General features: G+C 49.5%; 2 protein-coding genes across 2 annotated transcripts; both read right to left on the minus strand.

Annotated features, from left to right (window-relative positions):
* Window positions 1–955: 955 nt before the first annotated feature.
* Window positions 956–5969, minus strand: LOC141936565 (keratin, type II cytoskeletal cochleal-like). The gene is made up of 9 exons (XM_074853627.1): window positions 5223–5969; window positions 4200–4420; window positions 3570–3630; window positions 2959–3054; window positions 2672–2836; window positions 2416–2541; window positions 1859–2079; window positions 1704–1738; window positions 956–1467 (listed from the first exon to the last, which is right to left on the minus strand). Exons 1-9 carry the CDS (start codon window positions 5967–5969, stop codon window positions 956–958), a joined length of 2184 nt encoding a protein of 727 aa, XP_074709728.1.
* Window positions 5970–11523: 5554 nt separating this feature from the next.
* Window positions 11524–18219, minus strand: LOC141936566 (keratin, type II cytoskeletal 4-like). The gene is made up of 9 exons (XM_074853628.1): window positions 17668–18219; window positions 16264–16478; window positions 15061–15121; window positions 14643–14738; window positions 13653–13817; window positions 13089–13214; window positions 12438–12658; window positions 12025–12053; window positions 11524–11918 (listed from the first exon to the last, which is right to left on the minus strand). Exons 1-9 carry the CDS (start codon window positions 18217–18219, stop codon window positions 11524–11526), a joined length of 1860 nt encoding a protein of 619 aa, XP_074709729.1.
* Window positions 18220–21447: the final 3228 nt, after the last annotated feature.

Raw genomic sequence — 21447 nt, forward strand, 5'->3', positions numbered from 1 at the left:
CTGACAAAATACATCCACGAGATTATATGTAAGGTGCCACTATGGGCAAACTTTCATTTAAGAAAAGGAAGGACAGGAATGGAAGAGTAGTTTGGGCTTCCTTTTAGATAAGCTCATTGCAAGTTGAATCCACATCCCTGTGGGTGGTACTTTTCAGAAGGAGGGGTCTCAGATTGCTTTCCTAATATTACACTCTGAACCACTGGCCAGGCTTGTGTGCCTGACTTCACACAGCTGCCGTGCTCAGCACATCTGGAAGAAACATGGGTTTTGAAGCTTAGCTGTGAATGGGGAAAAGAGGGATTTTCCATCACACTCAAGTGACTCAGAAGTGACTCCCAATGGGCTCTGTGCTCCCATAATAAGGGATTTTAAGAGGGGCCCCACACTTGCAAACCACTGCCTGGGATCTTTCAGCAACGTCCTGGGATATTTCTACATAGCAGAAAAATAACCCACATCTCTGATAAAGATGAGTTGCTTAACTTGACAGAGTGAGTTTGGTTCATCCCAGCAGTGAAGGCAAAGTGGGCTGAACTGAAAGCAAGTTCCCAGCCCATCCCTGGGCTTCTGTGGGCCAGAACTGAGCTAAAACCCCAAGTTATTGCATCTTCACTGCTATTTGATCTGCCTTAGCTGATGGCTGTCAGCTAGCCACAATTACAAACAAGCTGCTCAGCCTCATTAAAAGCAAACAAACAAAAAAACACAATTCCCCATTCAGAAAATCACTTAGGCCCTTGTTTTCCTTTTAATCCTGTTTCAGGTACTTTGAGAGATCTGGTTAACACGTGCTCCGCTGCTTTTCTTGAACTGTGATCCAAATGCTTAAGAACTACGGTGCGAGGAGCTGGGGCAGAGGTGGGTGGAGGGGGTGATGGTGTGCAGGAGCGATACAGGAGTAATGCAGGAGCAATGTGAGAGCAGTGGTTTTGGGGAGGGTCTGGTGTTGGTTTTACTCAGGCTGTGTAGCATTCTTCAGGCTTTGGCTTTTTATGCTCTTTTTGCTGGAGGAGGTTTTAGAGACGATTTTCACACCTGGGTTGGTGCCTTTTGCACTTCCAGAGCTGAAATTCCCTCCACTGGTGCTCAGACCGCTGCTGCCACCTCCTCCGTAGCCAAGACCACTTGCAGTGCCGAGACCGCTGCCTCCTCCATATCCACCTCCGAGACCACCACCACCCCCGAGTCCAAGTCCTCCTCCACTTCCGAAGCTGTAGCCTCCACCACTGCCACCTCCTCCGAGACCAAAACCGCTTCCACCGCCTCCTCCAAGACCAAAACCGCTTCCACCGCCTCCTCCAAGACCAAAACCGCTTCCGCCGCCTCCTCCAAGACCAAAACCGCTTCCGCCGCCTCCTCCAAGACCAAAACCGCTTCCACCACCTCCTCCACTTAGGCTCAGTCCACCAAATCCTCCTCCAAACCCAGCCCCACCAGCCATGCCAGAGTTGGAGCTGATGACAGCTGCAAGAAAAACCAGAGGGTTGGACATCTACTTGGCAGTCACCCAGTTCCAGAAAGCACCATCATCAGGACCTTGACCCACAGGACTTGACCCAAATTCTGTCCCCTGTGCAAGCCACTAATGCTGGTGGAGAGGCCTGAACGTCTTATATTGGACAAAACCTCCCTTTTCCCAAGGTTGCTCACAGCTTCTGCTCCCAATGGGCCCAAAGCAAGACAAGTGCTGCAATACTTACAATAGCTGATGGGGTTGAGTCCCTCTCCACTGAGCCTGTTGGAGGGCAGATAAAGGGGAGGTTAGAGCAAAAGGAAGGAGACAGGCAAGAGGAACAACTGCTGGCAAGGGGCAAAGCGACAGTCGCTATTATTCCTGCACGGATTTTGCCCCCACCTGCTCTCCTCGCCCTCCAGCAGCTTCCTGTATGTCGCAATCTCGATATCGAGGGCCAGCTTGACGTTCATCAGCTCCTGGTACTCGCGGAGCTGCCGGGCCATATCAGCTTTGGCCTTCTGCAGGGCATCTTCCAGGTCAATTATCTTTGCCTTGGCATCTTTGAGGGCCAGCTCCCCACGCTCCTCAGAGTCTCCGATGGCTGTCTGCAGGGTGGCATACTGCAAGAGGAGCGATTGGGATTCCTAAATGCTGCTTGTCTTTTTGGGTAAGAGTCACCCAAGGAAGAAAACCATTCTGGTTGGGCTGAGTGTTAATGAAGAAAGTTATGACTGAAGTCATTCACCCATAGCTAACACTGCTGGAGTTGAAATGCCAGCCTGGCAAGAATGATTTAATATGTGTTACAGCCGGGTGCCCTTTTCAGGAGAGAATTCAACATGTTTAATGAGATGCATCATGCTCTGTGGCTGCTAAAGTCCCTGATCAGCAAAGCAGAGCTGTGGTGCTAAGGGACCACAGCACGGGGCTCCACAGGCTCCTTTTGCCATTCCTACCTGATTCCTCGTGTTCTCTATCTCTGACCGGATCCTCTGGATTAGCCGGTTGAGCTCGGAGATTTCCCCCTTTGTGTTGCGCAGGTCGTCCCCGTGCTTCCCAGCTGTGGCCTGCAGCTCCTCGAACTGAGGTTCAGAAGGAAGAGTAAACCATCTGAGATGTCCAGGTGGACAAGATGTGGCTCAAACAGCCTCATATAGGGACAGCAGTAATTTCCCCCAGAAATGCATCCATGGCATCTATGGGTCTGTTCACCTTGGTTTGGTACCAAGCCTCCGCCTCGGCCCGGCTCCTGTTGGCGATGTCTTCGTACTGAGCTTTGACTTCAGCTATGATGCTGCTGAGGTCCAGGTCCCGGTTGTTGTCCATGGACAGAATGACAGCGGTGTCGGACACTTGTGCACTGAGCTGAGCCAGCTCCTGTGAGAAAGCACACAGGATCCCGGCCAGCTGCACTTACCTTCCCAGATGCCATGAATGGTGGCAGTCACTGTCCAAGGGGTGACAACAGGACAGAAATCAGGGGAGGAGGGTGTCTGTACCGCATCGTAGAGGGCTCGGAGGAAATTGAGTTCATCGGTCAGGGCATCCACCTTGGCCTCCAGCTCCACCTTATTCATGTAAGCAGCATCCACGTCCTGGAAAAGAGCAACGATGGGGACATCTGCAGCACCTGGTACCTCTTCTTGGCCAAGATCTGGCCAAGCCTGGAGATGAGGCTGCCCCTTCCACTGCTGCAGTGGTGCTGCCTGACTGGAGAAGCTGTGCTTGGCACATCCCCCTGGAAGAGCACCAAGAGCACATCTCTTGGCCGAAAGAAATACTGGGTGTAAGTTTGGTAGTGGATAAGAAGGGGGGTGCAGGCCATTTGGCCTTGGTACCTGGGGTTCCTGGCACTACTGACCATCTTTGTTTCTACATGATCTGTTTTGCCCAGGCCAGCATGTGTGTATGTTGTGGGACAGGAGTGGGACAAGAATTTATTTCCATCCTCCAAACCCTTCCATTCCTTTCCCCCCAAACCACAATCCAAATGACAGCTGGATGAGGACGAGGATGCAGCTCCATGAGATCTCCCATCCTCTAGGACATTCCCAACCTGTGCAACAGTTAGGGCTAGCTCAGCATCCATAGCACCTCCCGTCTCACCCACCTTCTTCAGCACCACGAATTCATTCTCCGCTGCTGTGCGTCGGTTGATTTCCTCTTCATATCTGCAGGGATAAAGGAAAAGACATGCTGGATCCTACCTCCGTAAGCGGAAAAGTTGTACAGGTAGGACTGCAAGGTTATCTGGGCTGGGTATGGTGTTTCCAAAGCGACCTCCTGGAAGCTGCCCAAATCAAATTTGTGAGAATCCCATTTCTCAAAGGGTTGACATGACATTTTGACATAATGCAGGTGGAACAAGGAGGGGAAAACTGGTTTTGATTATTTTCCTTTGCAAGTGTCATCACAAGTTGTTGTGTCCTGGCTGTATCTGCATTTTCTGATTAGAAAAATGTCAATGGATCACCTTTCTGCTCCTGTCGAGGAAGACAGGGGTTCTGCAAGGAGAGATACCTCACTGGAGTGGTATATCAGAATGGGATTAGTTAGGGCTAGAGCACAGACTGAAGATACTTTTTTTCCCTTTCCCATAGAAAGTTTGATGAATATCTCAGGCTAGATGTGTGACCTTCAGAATTTAAGTGAGATTAATCCTACTGCCTAATGCTAAGGTGAACCATTTGCATCCCATTTCACCCCAGGGTGCCTGGATGTGCCGCTAACAGGCACTCACTTGTTCTTGAAGTCCTCGACGAGGTCTTGCATGTTCTTCAGTTCCCCATCCATGCGTCCTCTCTCGTTGAGCAGGTTGGCCAGCTGCCGCTTCAAGTTGTTGATGTAAGCCTCGAAGAGTGGGTCCAGATTGTTTTTGCCTGAGTTGTTTTTTTGACCTTGGTCCTGCAGGAGGGTCCATTTGGTCTCAAGCACCTTGTTCTGCTGCTCCAGGAAGCGAACCTGAGCATTGGGAAGTAGAAGAGGCTTAGCAGAAGATACCTGTGAGCATGCTCATGGCCAGCAACCAGCAACCGGGCCTGATGCACAGACCAAGGAAATCCCAAACCAGGAGCACTAAATCCAGCTGTGAATATCCTCCAGATTATCTAGGGCTGTGTTAGCCCATCCAGTAGCTAAGAAATCTGCCCTCAGTGGACAGTTCTCTTTAGAGACAATTTAATTTAGCAAGCCAATGAGCAATCATTAGAAAATGTGGGTTCAGCTCTTTCATCACTTGCTTTCTTTAACATCCTTTCTTTTTTTCTTTCTTTGTAAGAGATATTTATCTTCCTTCATTAAAGCTAAGATCTGAGTACTACAGGTTAAAAGACAAGTACTTAATTGCTCATATATACTACATATTTACCCAAGCCAAAGCCAAGGAAGGACCTAAGCTGAGTCAATACAAAAAGGACTTTAGCTTGCAGGCAATAAAGCAATAAGGACTAACACGTCTGCTGCAATTCCCCACAGAGAGAGCTGGGTTAAGCAGCCAGATCTGGACCTGAAACTGGCTTACTCCATTTGAGTTAATATATCTTATCTCTCAGGACAAAACCTGGATCTAATCCTCTTATTACTAGCTTCTAGCCTAATTTTCTGCCTTGTAACTGTTTAGGAGAACATTCTTTTTTGATTACTTTAATGAAGACATGCAGATAGGAAATATGCAATGGACTGCAGATCTATGAAGTTGTATTTTTGTAGCTACAAGACTGTCTCCCTCTCAATCACAATTCCACAGCACTTGATGAAGTCTTACCTTGTCAATGAAAGAAGCAAACTTGTTGTTGAGGGTCTTGATTTGCTCCTTCTCATCTTTTCGCACCTGATGGATGCTTGGATCTATCTCCAGGTTCAGTGGTGCCAGGAGACTCTGGTTGACGGTCACTTCTTGGATTGTACCAACTCCAGGTGGGCCACCACCAAATCCCACTGGGCTCCTGCCACCACCCAGCCCTCCACTGAATCCTCCCAGCCCTCCTACTCCACCAAAGCCAAACCCACCACCACCTCCCTGTCCACCACCAAAGCCAAACCCACCACCACCTCCCTGTCCACCACCAAAGCCAAGCCCACCAGCACCTCCACCAAAGCCATATCCACCACCTCCACCACCGAGACCAAGTCCAAGACCACCACCAGCTCCACCACCACCAAGTCCACAGCCACCACCACCACCAAGACCACAGCCACCACCACCACCACCACCTCCCAGGCCAGAGCCACCACCAGCTCCACTCCCAAAAGCAGCTCGGAAGCTGCTTCCAACACCAATGGATATCCTCTTGCTACCGCCAAGGTTGTAGAGGCTCCTGCTGCCAAAACCGCAACCGCCACCACCGCCACCTCCTCCGATGAACCTTCCAAAACCACCTCCACCTCCTCCAGAGCGTGCCATAGACATCGAACTAAAGCCAGCCCTGTTGCTGCTTGGAATAATTGCTGAAGCAGCACTGTAAGATCTGCCTCCACCTCCCCCTCTCATGCTGTAAGTTTGCCGGTTCATTGCAGCAGGAGATAACAGCCTGGCACTGGCGAGAAGCAGCAAACTGAGAGTGCAGCTCTCTGATGGAAGGGAGTGCAGGATGCCCTTTTTATCCCTCTGGGGATCTGGGCTTGGTTGCATGGAAGTCCAGTGATCAATTTAGTGCCTTCATGGTTTTGACGTGCCAGACAGCCAGCTGTCTGCTTGAAACTTGTTAAACACCGAGTGCACTCAAACACACCTACTGGAACCGGGGCGAATCTGCTCAGCTAGAAGAGTTATCTAACTCCCTGATTTTTGGCAGGGCGAGCTCAGCCTTAGTGCAAAACCTCTGTACGGTTGCAGAGATGTATTGTTTTATTCCCTAGCTGTGAAGCAAAAGAAAATAAATAAAAAAGGGTGAAAAAAGAGAAATAGCTACCCAGATACCCCTATGCTACTTATAAGATGCAGTAGATCAGTATAGAGCTTAGTGGAGAGTCCCTTGAATTAACTAGAGTGAAAGGCAGTTAGAATAAAATGGCTAAACCTGAACAAAAATATTTCGTGGGGCTTCTTCACCTGAAGACAGAGTGCAGGTGTGATGTTCATGAGGCCTGACACCTCTTTCAGGGCTCTAATGTATCCAGTCTGCCTCTTCACACTAGTTAGGCAGAGACCATCTTTTTGAGCTGACTAGTGCAAAGAGGTCCTGATCCATGATTCTCCTCTGAGACACTATATTTAAATGTCACCTCAAGTTTTGTCCGTTTAGTATTAGGTGTTTAGTCTACGGCAGGTTTCCTACGTTTCCTTTCTGGAGATATTGGCATCTCCAGAGGACAATTCCATCCCACCCAGGGGTTGATGTTGCAACGTCTCCAGCCAGCTGATGATCTGATTGATGCATTTTCATCTTGGTCTAAAAAAGCATTTTAATGAAAAGAGGCAGATTTTCTGAAAAACACTTTGCCCAGATTTGTGAAATGGTATTATTTCCATATTAATATTAAGATGTAATCAGTCTTGAGTTTCTAGCTGTGATTTCTTTTAAAGACCTCTGAACCTTTCCATTCAAAATGTTGCCAAAAGCTAAGATTTAACCAGCATGAAAAATACTCCCACAAATTCTCTTTATTTTGCTTCCTGGAGTCCTTGGGAAAAAGAGCAAATTCAATAGGGTGTGGTGACATTTTCTGGCATCTCAGACTTTGTGGAACTGCGATGTTTAGAGTATTTTATTCTTCATATTTAAGGGCTCAGTTCGTTTTCAACACGTTGCTGTGCTGGTGGCATTGCCCGTGCTGTGTGCATGACTGGAGCTTAAACATATTTGCAGGACAGGACTGTACATGCCCTTCAAAATGCATTCATGTGCCCCAGTGCTACAAAATCATTAAGTACAAGCTAAAATCCCACTGGCATCTCTGGAAGAAAAATTAAGCAGGTGCTTCGTGTTCTACTGAATACAGAAGACCAAATATCTGATTATCCATGGAGAAATGCTGCCAGGCAGGCTCAAACCAGGAGAGTTGGGCCACTCAAATAGAATTTCCCATTGCAGTGCGAAATTCCTGGTTGGTACAGCTTGGCTTACTTCTCTTTGGAAAATGTTGGTCTGAATCTGCCTGTGAGCATAGAATCATAGACTGGTTTGGGTTGGAAGGGACCATAAAGATCACCCAGTTCCACGACCCTGCCACGGGCAGGGCCACCTTCCACTAGCCCAGGTTGCCCAAAGCCCCGTCCAACCTGGCCTTGAACCCTTCCAGGGAGGGGGCAGCCACAGCTTCTCTGGGCAACCTGTGCCAGGGCCTCACCCCCCTCACAGGGAAGAATTTCTGCCTTAGATCTGACCTAAATCCCCCCCCTGTCAGTTTAAAACCGTTACCCCTCATCCTGTCCCTACCCCCCTGATAACGAGTCCCTCCCCCCTTTCCTGTAGCCCCTTTCAGCCCTGGGAGGCCGCTCTAAGGTCTCCCCGGAGCCTTCTCTTCTCCAGCTGAACCCCCCAACTCTCTCAGCCTGTCCTCACAGGGGGGTGCTCCAGCCCCCCCGAGCATCTTTGTGGCCTCCTCTGGCCCCACTTGAGCTGGCGGACCCCCTCTGGGGGCCCAGAGCTGGACCCAGCACTGCAGGGGGGTCTCCCCAGAGCGGAGCAGAGGGGGAGAATCCCCCCCCTCGCCCTGCTGCCCACACTGCTCTGGGTGCAGCCCAGCACACGGGTGGCTTTCTGGGCTGTGAGCACACGTTGCTGGCTCACAGGCAGTTTTCCACCCCCCAACCCCCCCAAGTCCTTCTCCTTGGGGCTGCTCTCCATCCCCTCCTTGCCCAGCCTGGATTTGTGCTGGGGGTTGCCCTGACCCACGTGCAGTTCCTTGCACTTGGCCTTGCTGAACTTCATGAGGTTTGCCCGTCCCCCCTCTCCAGCCTGTCCAGGTCCCTCAGGATGGATCCCTCCCCTCCAGCGTGTCACCACACCACACAGCTCGGTGTCGTTGGTGAACAGAGGGTGCACTGGGTCCCACTGTCCATGTCCCCAACAAAGATGTTAAACAGCACCAGTCCCAACCCCGACCCCTGAGGAACACACTCGTCACCGCTCTCCACTTGGACATGGAGCCATTGACCACAACTCTTTGAGTGTGACCGTCCAGCCAATTCCTGATCCACCGAGTGCTCCATCCATCAAATCCATGATGTCACTTGAAATTCATGAACATCTATTGCCTTGATTATTTGCCTAAAATTCAAAGCCCGGGTGCGATGGGAAAATGAGATTGTCTTCATGCTTTCTTGACCCCAGTAAAGGCAGATTGTCCTGAAGCTGACAAACGGGTTCAGATCAGATATTAGAGTTGAATGAATATAATGGGATTAAAGGTGGGGCTGCCAACAAGAAAGAGGGAATTGTCATTTTAAGCTCCCACAGTCTTCTTCCTTCAGCCCACTGTCCACAAGGTATGCAAGTGATGAAAAGGCTGGGTGAAAAATGCACCGGGCTGGTTTATTGTGTGGAGGAGCTGAGGTCTGTGGGCTCCGTACCCAGAGGCTGATGTGGCTTTTTGCATCTGTCAATTTGGATCAACTCTACCAGACTCTGTCAATCTACCAAAGGGCATGTCCAGAGATGACACCAAGCAGTATTTGTCATTCAACCATCCCAAGAAACATGCTTATGGCCTTTTTTATCTCCAAAATAGCCTGATCTACATGAACATTTTCAAGCAGGCAGCAGAAAACATGGGTTTTGCAATACTTGGGGCTTGAGAAGGGCAGGGATGATTAAAGGTGTTCTCCCAGAAATGCAAGAGCTGCTGGGCTGCTTTGGTACCCTGGGGAGCCGGCTGGTTTTTGCTGTGCAGGTATTGTTTTGCAGGGAGGTGATCAACATAAATTATGAGCTGTTCGGGCACTGGAAGCTTCTCGTTTGGGTGTTTCTGCTTGTTATTTACATACAAATGAGATGAAGTCCGAGTCGTATGCATTGAGACAGAGAAGATGAAGATAACCATTTTGAAAAACATCCTCTTAAGGTGGATGGGTTTTGCCTTCTCAGCAAGAGCTGATCCATCTGGCTTTCACCACCACCACCCCCCCCAGCCCAGACAGTGTTGTTAATGTATGTCATTTATTAAAAAAATAACTAGTGATCTGCTGATCACACCCAATAAACCATCTTGCTTTCCCTCAGAAAAGCACCACAGACTTGGGGTGCCTGAATCCACCACGCTGGGCACAACCTCTGTGCTGGGAGGGAAGCAGAGGGACACGCTCAACCAGTGGTGGGTTCATCACCATCACGCCGGTGTGGACAGACCGAGCCTGGCAGGGTGGTTGAACTCATCCTCCAGCCATGGAGAGGTTGGGGCAGACAAGCCATGAGTCGGCAGCGAAGTCTAGGAAGCAGAGTGGGCCGTCGGGGAATACATTACAACACCCGGTCCTCGGTGAACCTTTCATGGGGTAAATTAAGCTGCCCACACCCTGTGCTGCTTCCAGACAGGGTGAGGAGAGACAGATTTCTCCAAAGGGAAATTCAGAGCAAAGTTGTCTCAGGGGCTTTCGGCTGCTCCCAGGTGAGCCGTGGGAGGGAAGAAGCCGGCACGACTGGCTGGTTTTCCTGGCATCCAGCTGTGCATCCAGCTGTGGTGAGTGCCACTGTGGCAAGCCCTTCCCAGCCATGTTGTAGAGTCCTTTCAGTGGGTCACCGTCCCTTGGAAACTGGGGACCCTCACAGAGAAAAGGGAGGGGCAACCTGATCTCACCTAAATCCCCATCTCCTGAAATGATGGGAGAGGGGTTTCCCCTCCCTGCAAGGGATGTTGGAGGGTGACGTCCAGGCACATCCTACAGACTCTGCTCTTTGTGTAAGCTCACGTGTTTTAGGGAAGGTGAGGCCTTTGAGGAAGAAAGGCCCTGATGCTGCATTTTGGAACCATAACTTTTCTCTTGCTTTCTTTTAAAATTAGCCTACTCTTGTGAGAGGGTTTCAGGGGTGGGGTGTGGGATTATTCGCTTTTTGTTACTACCTGAGCTGGTTCTCACTGATTTCTTTAAACAAGGGCCTGGCTGCTTTTTTGTTCTGCCTCCAGAGATCCCAGACAGTGTGAGAGATCCCAAGTGAGCTGCACATCCCACGAGCAGTTAAATATCCTGGTTTACACTGCGATTCCAGACTTCCTTGTGGCCACACTAATCGCTGGATGGAATAAAGGTATGCAAAAATGCATCAGGAAGGAGAGCAGACAAAGTCTCAGAAAAACTCTGTTAAAACTCCACTTCTTGCAAGCTAACAGCCCCGCCCATTTGGAGATTCATGTTTGAGAAAATATCAATGCTTTTGTAAAATCAGGGAGGGAAATAAAACCCATGAAGCAAAGCATGAATTATGCATGTAGTTTATTGAAGGTACAGCTGAAAGTTTGGAGTAAGCGAAGGATAATCAACTCTGTTCACTTACACATTAAAAGCATTAAATCTGTCTATCTAGTACACACACAGGAAAAACAACGCATGCATTTAACTACAGAAATATAAGGTGCTCATCGGTGTGTAATTAAAATCTGCTCTACCAAACCTGGTGTAGCAACTTGGACCAATTTACATAAGCATTACCAACCCTCTCATAAACAGGAAAAATTGGATTTTCTGGTGTCATTAAAGAAGTTAAATAATAGCTGCAGCTCCATCTCGGACAATTAAAATGTGGCTGCTCTTTCTGAAGTTGGGATGACCAAATTTTTCATCCTTTTGCAATAGCTGCATTAGGGAAAGAAAATCCCTGCTGAAAAGGGGTCAAGCAGAGGAGACAGATCTAAGAGCCAAGATGACGTGTGAAGGCAGGTACGGACTCTCTGAAACGAAACTCTCACCTGGCTGAGACCATGGGGGAAGTTTCCCCCAAGAAGGACATGCAAGAGAAGGTGGGTTTTGATCATGCAAAGAGTTTTTGGCAGAGCAACTAGCCTAGTTGTGTGGGTACGGGCAGCGCATGGTTGTGTGATCCCTATAGCTGTCAGAAGGAAGGGGAATACTGTTTTATTGCAGAAATGCTGACTATTTTAAAATATGATGTGTTGTTGCCTTCCGGTCTCTACCGGGTTGTTCTGACCACGCGCACAGCTGTGCTGTACCTGTTCCCGGTGCCGCAGACCCCTGCCCCGGGAATGATGACGGCTCCCGGGCTGCACTGCTCCATGCCAGCGCACACGACGTTGCCCAGGTTGCCCACACCGGTGGTGCACTGCACCCCCTCCGCACCCGAGATGACTTCTCGCCCCATGCAGCTGACTGCGCTCCTCGCCCCAAATCCACCCCCCACCCTGGGGAGGCAATCTACACTCCGGGTGCTAAAGCCGGCGCCGCTGACACCGAAGGAGGAGACCACCCCTAACCCTGCGCCAGCCCCTCCTGTCTTGACGGCGCATTTGCCTCCGATTCCAGATAGGGATCGGCACTCCCCGACGGTGCCACCGCCGCTGACCACAGCTGTGGGAGAAAAACAGGCTCTGTCATTCCCAGAGCAGCTAAAACCCAGCTTATAAGGAAACTTGTAAGCTTAAAAGGAAATTAAGGGAATGCTTCATTAGCTTACCTACGCTCACAGGGTTGCCGGTACATATCCTGTTAAGAAAAGAAACGTCTCAAAGATGTATTTAGGGAACTCTTCCTCAAATACACAAGCAAATGGAGGTGTGGCCCAGCCATTGCCTCCTCAGAAACCCTGCAGGTCCTTCAGCTTTTCTGTGCAACCAGGTGTGAGGTGCTGGTCAATGCACTGCAGGGTTGGGTCCCCAAATCCCGTAGACATCTTAATATCCCATCCTCTTTTTGTACCACAGGCAGGGGATCTGACTGCAGCATGCCTGTGACCCAGCTGCCCTGGGAAGATGAGGAGGAAACAGGGGCAGTGCTCCCCTCTGCACCCATGGAGAGCTGCCTCCCCCCAGGATGTCTCACTGCCTCTCTCTCCTCCTGTCAGGTTTTGCCAGCCAGGGATGCTCCTACCTGCTCTCTTCTCCTTCCAGCAGCGTCCTGTAAGTGGCAATCTCAATGTCCAGGGCCAGCTTGACATTCAGCAGCTCCTGGTAGTCTCTCAGCAAGCATGCCATCTTGTCCTTGGCTTGCTGCAGTGCAGTCTGCAGGTCGATCAGCTTCTGCCGGGCATCTTTGAGGGCACAGTCTCCCCGCTGCTCAGCGTCGCAGATGGCCGTCTGCAGAGCTGCGATCTGTGGACAGCAATGGGCAAGAGGGTGGCCAGTGATGATATTAAGAGGCATCTCCACCCGATTGCTCATGTACCCTCTTGTTTCTCAGCTAGGAACTGCCAGAGAGCCGAGATTTAGGCTGGACACATGTGATGGCCAAGCTATTTGGGATGAAGGGGAGGGGACTGGCTGGCTGCACCCCAATAGGAAGCATACAGCAAACACAGTTTCTGTTACAGCCAAACCAACTGGCTTCTGCTTATTTGCTAAGTGAGAAATAAATCTGCTTCTTTGTCTACCAACAGCAGATGAGAAGCTACAAATATAGGCTTAAGCTGGGGTGGGGGACTTCTTTGCAGCTCAGCAGGATGGCAGCTGGTGAGGATGAAGCCCTTTGCTGGAGAAGTTGCACACCCCCGCTGCCCGTGCAGCATTCAACCCTTCGTCCTACCTGTTTCTTCACGTTATCCGACTCGCACTGCAGCTTCTGGATCATCCGGTTCAGCTCAGCTATCTCGCTCTGGTTGTTTCTCAGGTCGTCACAGAACTTGCCCCTGCTGCTGTGGAGCTCCTCCAGCTATTGCGCGGGAAAAAGATGATGTTAACGTACCCAAATCGCCCCTTCCAGGGAAGGTGGTGACTCTCTGGAGCCACATGGATGTCGGTGCTCTGGGGAAAGCACCCAGACATGACCTCAGCCCAGACAAGATGACGGTCCCAAGTGGGTCCTAAGTATTTGCCCTTTGGGAAGGGGATGGTGTTCCTGATGAGTGTACACAGAGGAGACCTCTCTGAAGCAACACTGTGATCCGCTGTGCTCCATTTTTACAGAAAAGTCTCAAAACACAGTTTTAAATTTGGGGGGGGATGGTTGGCACAACTTTCTTTATCAAACTACAGTCCAAGCACACTGTAGAGTGGGTTTAAGTTGTGTCATGGAGGACAGGAATTGTCCTCAGAGTTTTGTTGGCCAAGGGACTTCATTGCTATCCGGGCTGGTGGTGTGAATACTCACTCTGGTTTGGTAGAACGCCTCCACTTCAGCCTTGCTCTTCTGGGCAATCTCCTCGTAGCAACACTCAACACTTTTGATGATGCCTTCCATGTCCAGGTCCCGGCTGTTGTCCATTTGCACGATGACAGAGGTGTCACACAGCTGGCAATCCAGCTGAGCTCTCTCCTGCAAGACCCATCGCATGTCAGTCCCCTTCCCTCAACCAACCCAAGCCAAACCTGCAGGTACACCGGCAAAGGGGGGTCTGGTGAGAAGGTGGAGGTTTGGGGGAGGTTCTCCTATTAACATCCAACTAGAACATGGGGTTCTCCAGGTGGGTGACTGGTTTCCAGCAAGAGCTGGCAGCTGGGACCTGTTTTAGTGACACAATATGGGATTGCTGCATGCAGTTCCGTAAGGAAGGGTGGGGAATCCTGGTGGAGCAACTCGTTTTGTTGCAACTCTGCGTTTCTGGCTGTGTCAGCAGTTTTCTGGGCTGTGAATCCCTCAGGGGTAAGTGCTTTGGGCCTCGTTGCCTACAGGCTGCTGGGAGGTGTTTGGCTAGAAAAGGTGCAAATACAAAGTGTCCCCTGTGTGTTTTGTTAAAAAATTCCTACATTTTAGACAAAAGTGTTACTTTCACCAAAATGTTTTGACTAATGTAGCCTAAAAAGTGAAGTACTAAAAAATATTTGGGTTTTTGAAGAGTGAGATGTTTCAGTGGTTCCCCAAGGACGATTTGAATTAGAGTTTGAGGAACTTTTTCATGCAAAAGATCCCTCCCTTTGCAGCCAGCAATATAGGAGACAACCAAGCACACCCTTTGTCTTCCCAAAGTGTGTGCAATAGTGTAGTTATCAAATACATATAAAGAGATAGAGATCTTTGGGATGCAATTTTGGGATTTCAGAAAAGACATCTTTCCCTGGATTTAGTTTTGGTGTAAGAGCTCGGGGGGCAGCGGATAATGCATCATCCCCGGGGCAGCAGACAGGAAGCTGGAGCTCTTACCTCGGCGTAGATGCACTTCAGGAACTCCAGCTGCTGCCGCAGGAGGCCCACCCTCACCTCCAGCTCCTCCTTGGTCAGGTAGAGACAGTCCACATCCTGGAGAGACACCATGTATTTGGTGAAAAGAGGTGAAGAAACAAGGACTGTGGCAAAGCCCATGTTTGCTGTTAGATTTGGGGGAAAACTCCCTATTTCCAGCCCTTAAGAGTGTCTAGGTTTGTGTTGTATGTGCTTACAACCTGATAGGGGTTCTCCAAATTCATTGGGCTGCCTCTATTTTGGGGCTACCTGGTGAGGACTCAGGCAGTGTCATGGTGTCAGGACTCCCCATTTCTCCCCCTGGTCCCATGCCCAGACTTGGCCCACACGCCTGCCTCTCTCAGCTGGTCTCGCCGGTGTTGTCCCTAGTGTGACTCACCTTCTTGAGGACCACAAACTCGTTCTCTGCAGCCGTGCGCTTGTTGATCTCATCTTCATATCTGCAGGAGGAAAGGAGAGGGGTGGGATGCTGAGCCCCGGGTGCCCCCATCCCCACCACCCAAGCAGCCAGTGCAGAACATGGGATTAAAACCAGAGCCTCTCCCTATTCGCTTTGTACCTCCTTTTTTGATTTTTGCTTTGTTTTTGTGTCTTTCCTTCCCACTGGGCTTTATTCAGCAGTTTTAAATAGTCCACACCAGCAGTATCGGTGGCTGGAGTGAGAAGGCAGTAAATCAGGCCAAACCACTAGAAAAACAAAACCCTGTGCCTCAGCTGAAGGCTTGGATTGCTGCTTCTAGCCCTGCTGCTTGCTGTGATGTTTTTCTGAAGCATCGACAACTCTGCGCTGAGGGTTTATGGGGAGACTGAAGCCAAAATGCCCCAAGGGAGGTTACGAGCTTGAGCAACCTTTGAAACTCCCAGGTGCGAAGGAAAGCCAGTGCATAATGACCAAGTAATTGGGACCTAGAAGAACTTTCACAAGATGATTCTATGTTTCTATGAGTCTGACCTCCTTGGTGGTGGCTCAGCAAAAAAAAACATCTGAGATGCTTCATTGTAAGATCTCTGGAGAAAGGATACTCTTCTATCCTGTGCTGTATACCACCAACCACCAAGTGTCCTGGTTTGTGGCTTAGCAGAGCACATGGGGAGCTATTAAGGAATAATATCTGCAGCTTAGATTAAAAAAATCAATTCCCACATTCCCTCTGGGAAGAGAGAATGAACCCCAAGGGAGAAGATGTGGATAAAGTAGGGGGTGGAGACAAATAGGCTGAGGGTTTTGTGGAAACCAGGGACACGAGATTTGGGGGAACCACAGGCACAGATGATGTGGGAGATTTGATAGGGCAAACCACAGTGGTGCAGGAGCATTAGGGAGAGGAAAAGAGGTTCCCTGTCCCTCTCCCTAAGAAAACACAGTGGTTGAAGAGCTCTCTCAGCCCATCACCAGCATCTGAGGTGCAGCAGTGGGACCCCAGTACAGGAAACCAGCTCAGTACTGGTGTGCTCTGCCCTGCTCCCTTCCCTGTGCCCCAGTTTTTGGACCCATCCCGTGCAATTGCATTGGCTTCACGCTCAGGAACACCACTCAGGCCAGCAAACACCCCGGTCTGCAGCTTCTCTGCGTAGCACTTACTTGCACTTGAACTCTTGAACCAGGTCCCTGAGGCACCGCTCCTCATTTTCCAGCCTCTCTCGCTCCCCCAGCACACACTCCAGCTGCTTCCTCAGGTTGCAGATGAAGTTCTCAAAAACGGGCTCCAGGTTTCTCCTGGAAGCTGGGAGCACATACTGCTGCAGCAGCTCCCACTTGGTGGTCAACACCTTGTTCTGCTGCTCCAGCAGCCGGACCTGGGGAAGCAAGAGATGCGAGAGTCATGCAACCCCCTGTCATCCCAGGCAAAGGCACTTTGGGTTTCTCCACTTCCAAAAGGAAAAAGTAAAAATAAAATCAGAAATGCAAATGGTTAAGTGCTGATTTCTCAGCAGCCTGTGTGAGACCAGCATGTTCTCTGAGTTAAACCTGGTCCCACCCAGGACCCGTATCACAGGCTGAGCAACACTGGTGCCTTTGCTCTGTGTTGAGGCCAATCATCTGTTTGATCAAAGCTCAGTTCAACCAAACACCACCTCTTCCCCTGCAACAACTTGCTGATGGAGGATCCACTGCCTCCCCTGATGGGCTGAGTAGAGTAATGAGTCTTTCGTGGCACTAGAAGCTCCATCCAGGATCTCATTTGAATGCATCTGATTTAAACTCTAACCACGGATATTTATCATGCCTTTCACTTCTAGATTAAAGAGCTCTCTAGTGCTTGAGAACCTTTATGCATCATGAATAAATCATTTTTTCAGATGGGAGGAAGCAGAGTTGCTCCTCTTTCATGGGTTTGGTTTTTCCAGCTGCAGAACAACTCACAAGGAAAATCAAGATCAGAGAGAGCAAAAGTTTCTCTGCTGTTTGAAAAATCATTTCCTATAACACATCTCTAAACAGTAATGAAAACTGTTAGGTTTAGCTAAGAAAACAATGATAAATTGCATCTGTTTGGGAAGAACCAAATCATTTCATTCACAGAAAAGTTCATTGCATTTTAGCTAAACATCTATCTTTCTACATCTCTTTGATGAAGCACAAAAACTATTTTAAAAACACAAAGTCCTTTGGAGTTTATACAGGTGTGATAGCAATGTCAGATCATACATTTGTAATAAAACTTCCTATTTTGCCTTTTTACATTTCAGTGTCTCCATCCCTTCTCTCACAGGTTTTGATTTACTGTATCCCTGGAGCTGCTCCTGATTTAGCTGTTAGTCGATCGGTGCCCATCGAAAGGTAAAATACCGGTGCAGTTGCCGTGGTGCAAGGCTTAAATCCGAACAGTCTCCAAGTCAGGACCACGTGGTCTACCAGAAACATTTACAATATCAGGGTGCCAGGAGAAAGAGCTACCAGCGGCGTCTCTCTAGAGACAACCCATCCATCAGTGCCTAGAGAAATGAGACAAACAGCCTGCGTGGAGGGAAGGGGGGGTCTCACCTTGTCAATGAAGCAGGCGAACTGGTTGTTGAGGTTCTTGATCTGCTCTTTCTCATGGGTCCGCACTTGGCATTCCTCAGGGTCAACCCCCACGCAGAGGGGCTTGAGGAGCTCCGGGTGGATGCTGACGCCCCGAATCCCTTCAGATCTACCTCCGCCGAGGCCGATGCCCATGCCGCCGCCGTAGCCTCCAATAGCCACGCCATCCCCGAGACCTCTGTAGCTGCCCAGGCCCCCGTAGCTTCCGCAGTTACCAAACCCCACAACCGTGCCCACGCCAAAGCGGCCTCCACCGTAAGCCACGCCGCAACGTCCAACGCCGGCGCCGCCATAGACCCCGCTGCGGCAGCTCCCGCCAAAGGAAATCCTTTGCCCTCTCCCCAGGTCGCAGACGCTCCGGCTGCTGAAGCCACCGATTCCACATCTCCGTCCCACCGGCTGGCAGACGGAGGCTGAGCTGCTGTTGCCCCTGCCGAGGCCGCAGACGGCGGACGCGGAGGAAAAGCCCCGTCTTCCCAGGAGAGAGCTGGAGGTGTAGCACTGTCGACTCATGGTGGCTGGGGGAGACGGGAGGTGAAGCGGTAACAGCAAGGCAGAAGAGCAAGAGAGGAGCAGGGAGTGAAAGAAGGAGATCTCCTTTAGCTCCTCTGAGGCAGAGCCCTTCTCCTTATATACATTTCAGGAGGTGCCTGAGATGCAAAAATTTAATTTATCCACTGGGTTTGGTCTGCCTGGCAGCAAGGAATGGCTTCCAACATTTTAAACCCACAGCAAACACTTCTATCTCATACAAAATAATGTGGAAATTAAAATAAACTGCTTTGCTTGCAAGCTTCAGTTTCAGGACTTATATTTTACTTAATTAATCTGCTTCCTTATTGTGTAATTATAGTTTAGCAAAATAATTCAAGGGGTTTTTATTCATGGCTTGTTTACGGTTCGGTTTCACCACAGCGTTTAATTATGTTTCAGGACCTCCTGCAAAATGTCGTGGCAATGCCGCCTCTTCCAGGGTCCCTCGCCAGCTCAGGGCTGGCTCTTGAGCAATGACCGGTGGCGATAGGGGAGAAGGAAGGCGTATCTGCCAAAGCACAGCACCGATGTTGTCGGGAGCGTTCTCGTAAGCATTCATTTCTTCCTCATGGGTATGGCTACGGCTCTTGTAGGCGATTTGGTTGCAGCCGTGTTTGCCGGCTCGCGTGCTGATAAGCGGAGCAGGATGGGGTTGGTGGTTTCCATATCAATGGAGCATAAACTGCGTGAGAAGGTGCCGAGAACGGATTCGGTCAAGGGGTTGATGCTCTGGCGAACTGGGGGTTCATGCACATGAAGTGGAGGCACTGGTCCAGCTGGGCTTCATGTGCCCCGTAGAATATGTGGAACTGAAGATAAGGCATTTCTGGGAAACGCTTCGTTGCAGACAGCGATTTATCGCTGAATTATGTGCCTAGGAAAGGTGATAATGGTGTTTAGTATCTGGGCGTGATGTGAGTGGTGCACACGGCGAATTCACGCAAACGATAGCTGGAGATGCAACAAACAAGTGAAGCGAAGTGTTACAAACAGGTTGAGAAATGTTAGCCAGAGTGAACTTTTTTCCTTGTATTCCTGTGACACACCTATTTGACATTAAATTATTCTAGTAATATCTGTTAATGAGAAGGTACTGTACTGTCTTAATTAAAATTCTTTAAAAGATTTTTGAATTTGCTTGGAAACAAATAAAGTTCCTTTTTTGCCTTAACAAAGGGGTCTAATCACAGAATCACAAGTGATTGCACAGCTTGCCCTAAAAAGTCTTTGCATCTTTGCTGGGGCAAAATTAACTGGTTCTGGGAGGATTCCTAGTCAGCGCTATTGTAAACTTGAAATAGGTTTGTCTTGAATTAAAAAGAATGCAAAGGAACTAGCATGATTTAGAATATTTGTGGAGTCTCTCCAGGTAAAGATATTTCTTTTTGTTTTACGGGTCTCATAATGAGTTGAAAAGAACTATAAAATACTAAATGCAATTATAATGATGTAGTAGTTCCGTTGTAGCAGCATTGGTCTGAGTATATTAGGATGCACATCTTGCAATGAGATGTACTTTCATTTGTGAGTAATCCTAGCACCGGGATCTCTTGCTAGTAAGTGAAAGGGGGAAATACTTTGGAAATTTATTTTATTTTGTGCTGAAGTATTGGTGCAAGGATTGTAGAGGACAATTGGGTGGTCTGAAGCCTTGCCTGGCAATAGGGTGTTCATGGATGGGCTAAAACATCACTTAGCCTTTAGGTAGGTCCACACAACGTGACTTTCACGAACTCTTTCAGGTGGGCATAACCATGGGCAAGCTGAAAAACAGGGAGAAGCCAATCTGCCAGATTAGTGGCAACAGGTGACTGTAGTCCTGCTTTCTGCATGCCTCAGCCCTACAAGCTGGCTTCATGTAGCTGTGGTGGGGCAGACACGAGGCATCGGGGATGGTGGCCAGAAGCAGCCACTGCTCCGAGCTCTGTTACCCAGCAGGAGCACAGAGAGACAGTCCAGCTCCTCTTCACGGCGAGAAAGACGCGGCTCTTCATCCTTGAGGGTAGCAACTTGCCGGTTTTTCCAGCTGTGAGAAATCCAGATCTGGTTCAGATCAGGTCCCTGCTATCTTCCGCGTATCTGCTTGGCCACCCACCGTAGAGTGCCTTGTGCTGCACGGGTGATACACGCACCATTTGAGGGCTGTAAACCCTCCAAGTCTTGTTGGAAAGCAGGGAAAATGCCGCTTGTAGGACAATCCACATTCCACCACCAGCTGCGAGCCCTGAGATCCCTTCTTACGTACGACATGCTGCCAGGCTGTTTCCCCGTGGATCGAAAGCAGCAAACCTGTGCTTCAACCTTTGGCTCCTCCTCACAGCCCTAAGAAGTGGCTTCTTCCATGTGCCCAGCCTTGCACATCAGAGGGAGACGGTTCAGGGCAGCGCTTGTGGTTTCCATCTGCTGAGCTTTCACAAAGCCGGTTCACAGTCACATGGTGGAAGCCCTGAGCGCGGGTTACATCAGCTTCAAAGGAGGAAGCACTCTGATGTGATTTGGTCTTCTGAAGAGAAGGATTGCAATCGCTTTTGTTTCATTGGCTGCACACATGCACAGCACTGGCTCAAGCAGACGCAAATGCCTTCTTCGTAGAGACCTTCTTCATGTCTCCATGGTTTGTCCTGGCTGATCGCAGGTCAGATAGTGTTTGAAGAGCTGTAGAAAGGGACTTACCTTCCTCTTGACAAGGAAAAGATGAAACCGCTGTTTTCAGGCTGACGGAATTCAACAAAGCTTTAAAGCAGCAGCTTACACCCAGATTTACTGGGGAAACCCCTGACGTCCTTGGCCCTAAATATGCCTTAAACTGTGATGGCTTCCATGAGATTTATGCCTTTGAGATTTGCATGTACCCAGGTGCATTAAGGTAAATTAATTCTGCTTAAGCACCTTACTAAATTGAGACCTGTTAAGCCATCCGTGAAGATAGGGAGACCTTAAGGGGTTTTCCAACCTCCTGTTATGATTCCAGCTATAACAACCCAGCCATCCAAGTCTGCTTTATCCCAGTGAGAAAAAGGCTTTTTAAGACCCTCTTCTGAGAAAATCATTGGCAGGGCTTGGCTGTGCTGGTGCTCTCCTCCCTCCCTACAGGCTGGGCAGTTTTTGTGGCTCCTTGAGAAAGGGACCATGAAGTCACCATTAAAATGGCTAATGAGGCCCCTGGGATATCTCCCTCTGGTTTTGCGGGTCCAGCCCTGCAAAGGT

This window comes from Strix uralensis, chromosome 33, assembly GCF_047716275.1.
Source record: "Strix uralensis isolate ZFMK-TIS-50842 chromosome 33, bStrUra1, whole genome shotgun sequence".
Lineage (NCBI taxonomy): Eukaryota > Metazoa > Chordata > Aves > Strigiformes > Strigidae > Strix > Strix uralensis.

Excerpts from the sequence above, each read along its gene's own strand:
- LOC141936566 (XM_074853628.1), bottom strand. The coding sequence starts at position 18,219 with ATGAGTCGACAGTGCTACACCTCCAGCTCTCTCCTGGGAAGACGGGGC. Across the intron at positions 13,818-14,642 it reads TGAAGTGCATCTACGCCGAG|GAGAGAGCTCAGCTGGATTG; the intron begins GTAAGAGCTCCA and ends TGGGTCTTGCAG. Across the intron at positions 12,659-13,088 it reads CGGATAACGTGAAGAAACAG|ATCGCAGCTCTGCAGACGGC; the intron begins GTAGGACGAAGG and ends TGCTGTCCACAG.
- LOC141936565 (XM_074853627.1), bottom strand. The coding sequence starts at position 5,969 with ATGAACCGGCAAACTTACAGCATGAGAGGGGGAGGTGGAGGCAGATCT. Across the intron at positions 1,739-1,858 it reads CTGGAGGGCGAGGAGAGCAG|GCTCAGTGGAGAGGGACTCA; the intron begins GTGGGGGCAAAA and ends GCCCTCCAACAG. Across the intron at positions 1,468-1,703 it reads ACTCAACCCCATCAGCTATT|CTGTCATCAGCTCCAACTCT; the intron begins GTAAGTATTGCA and ends TTTTTCTTGCAG.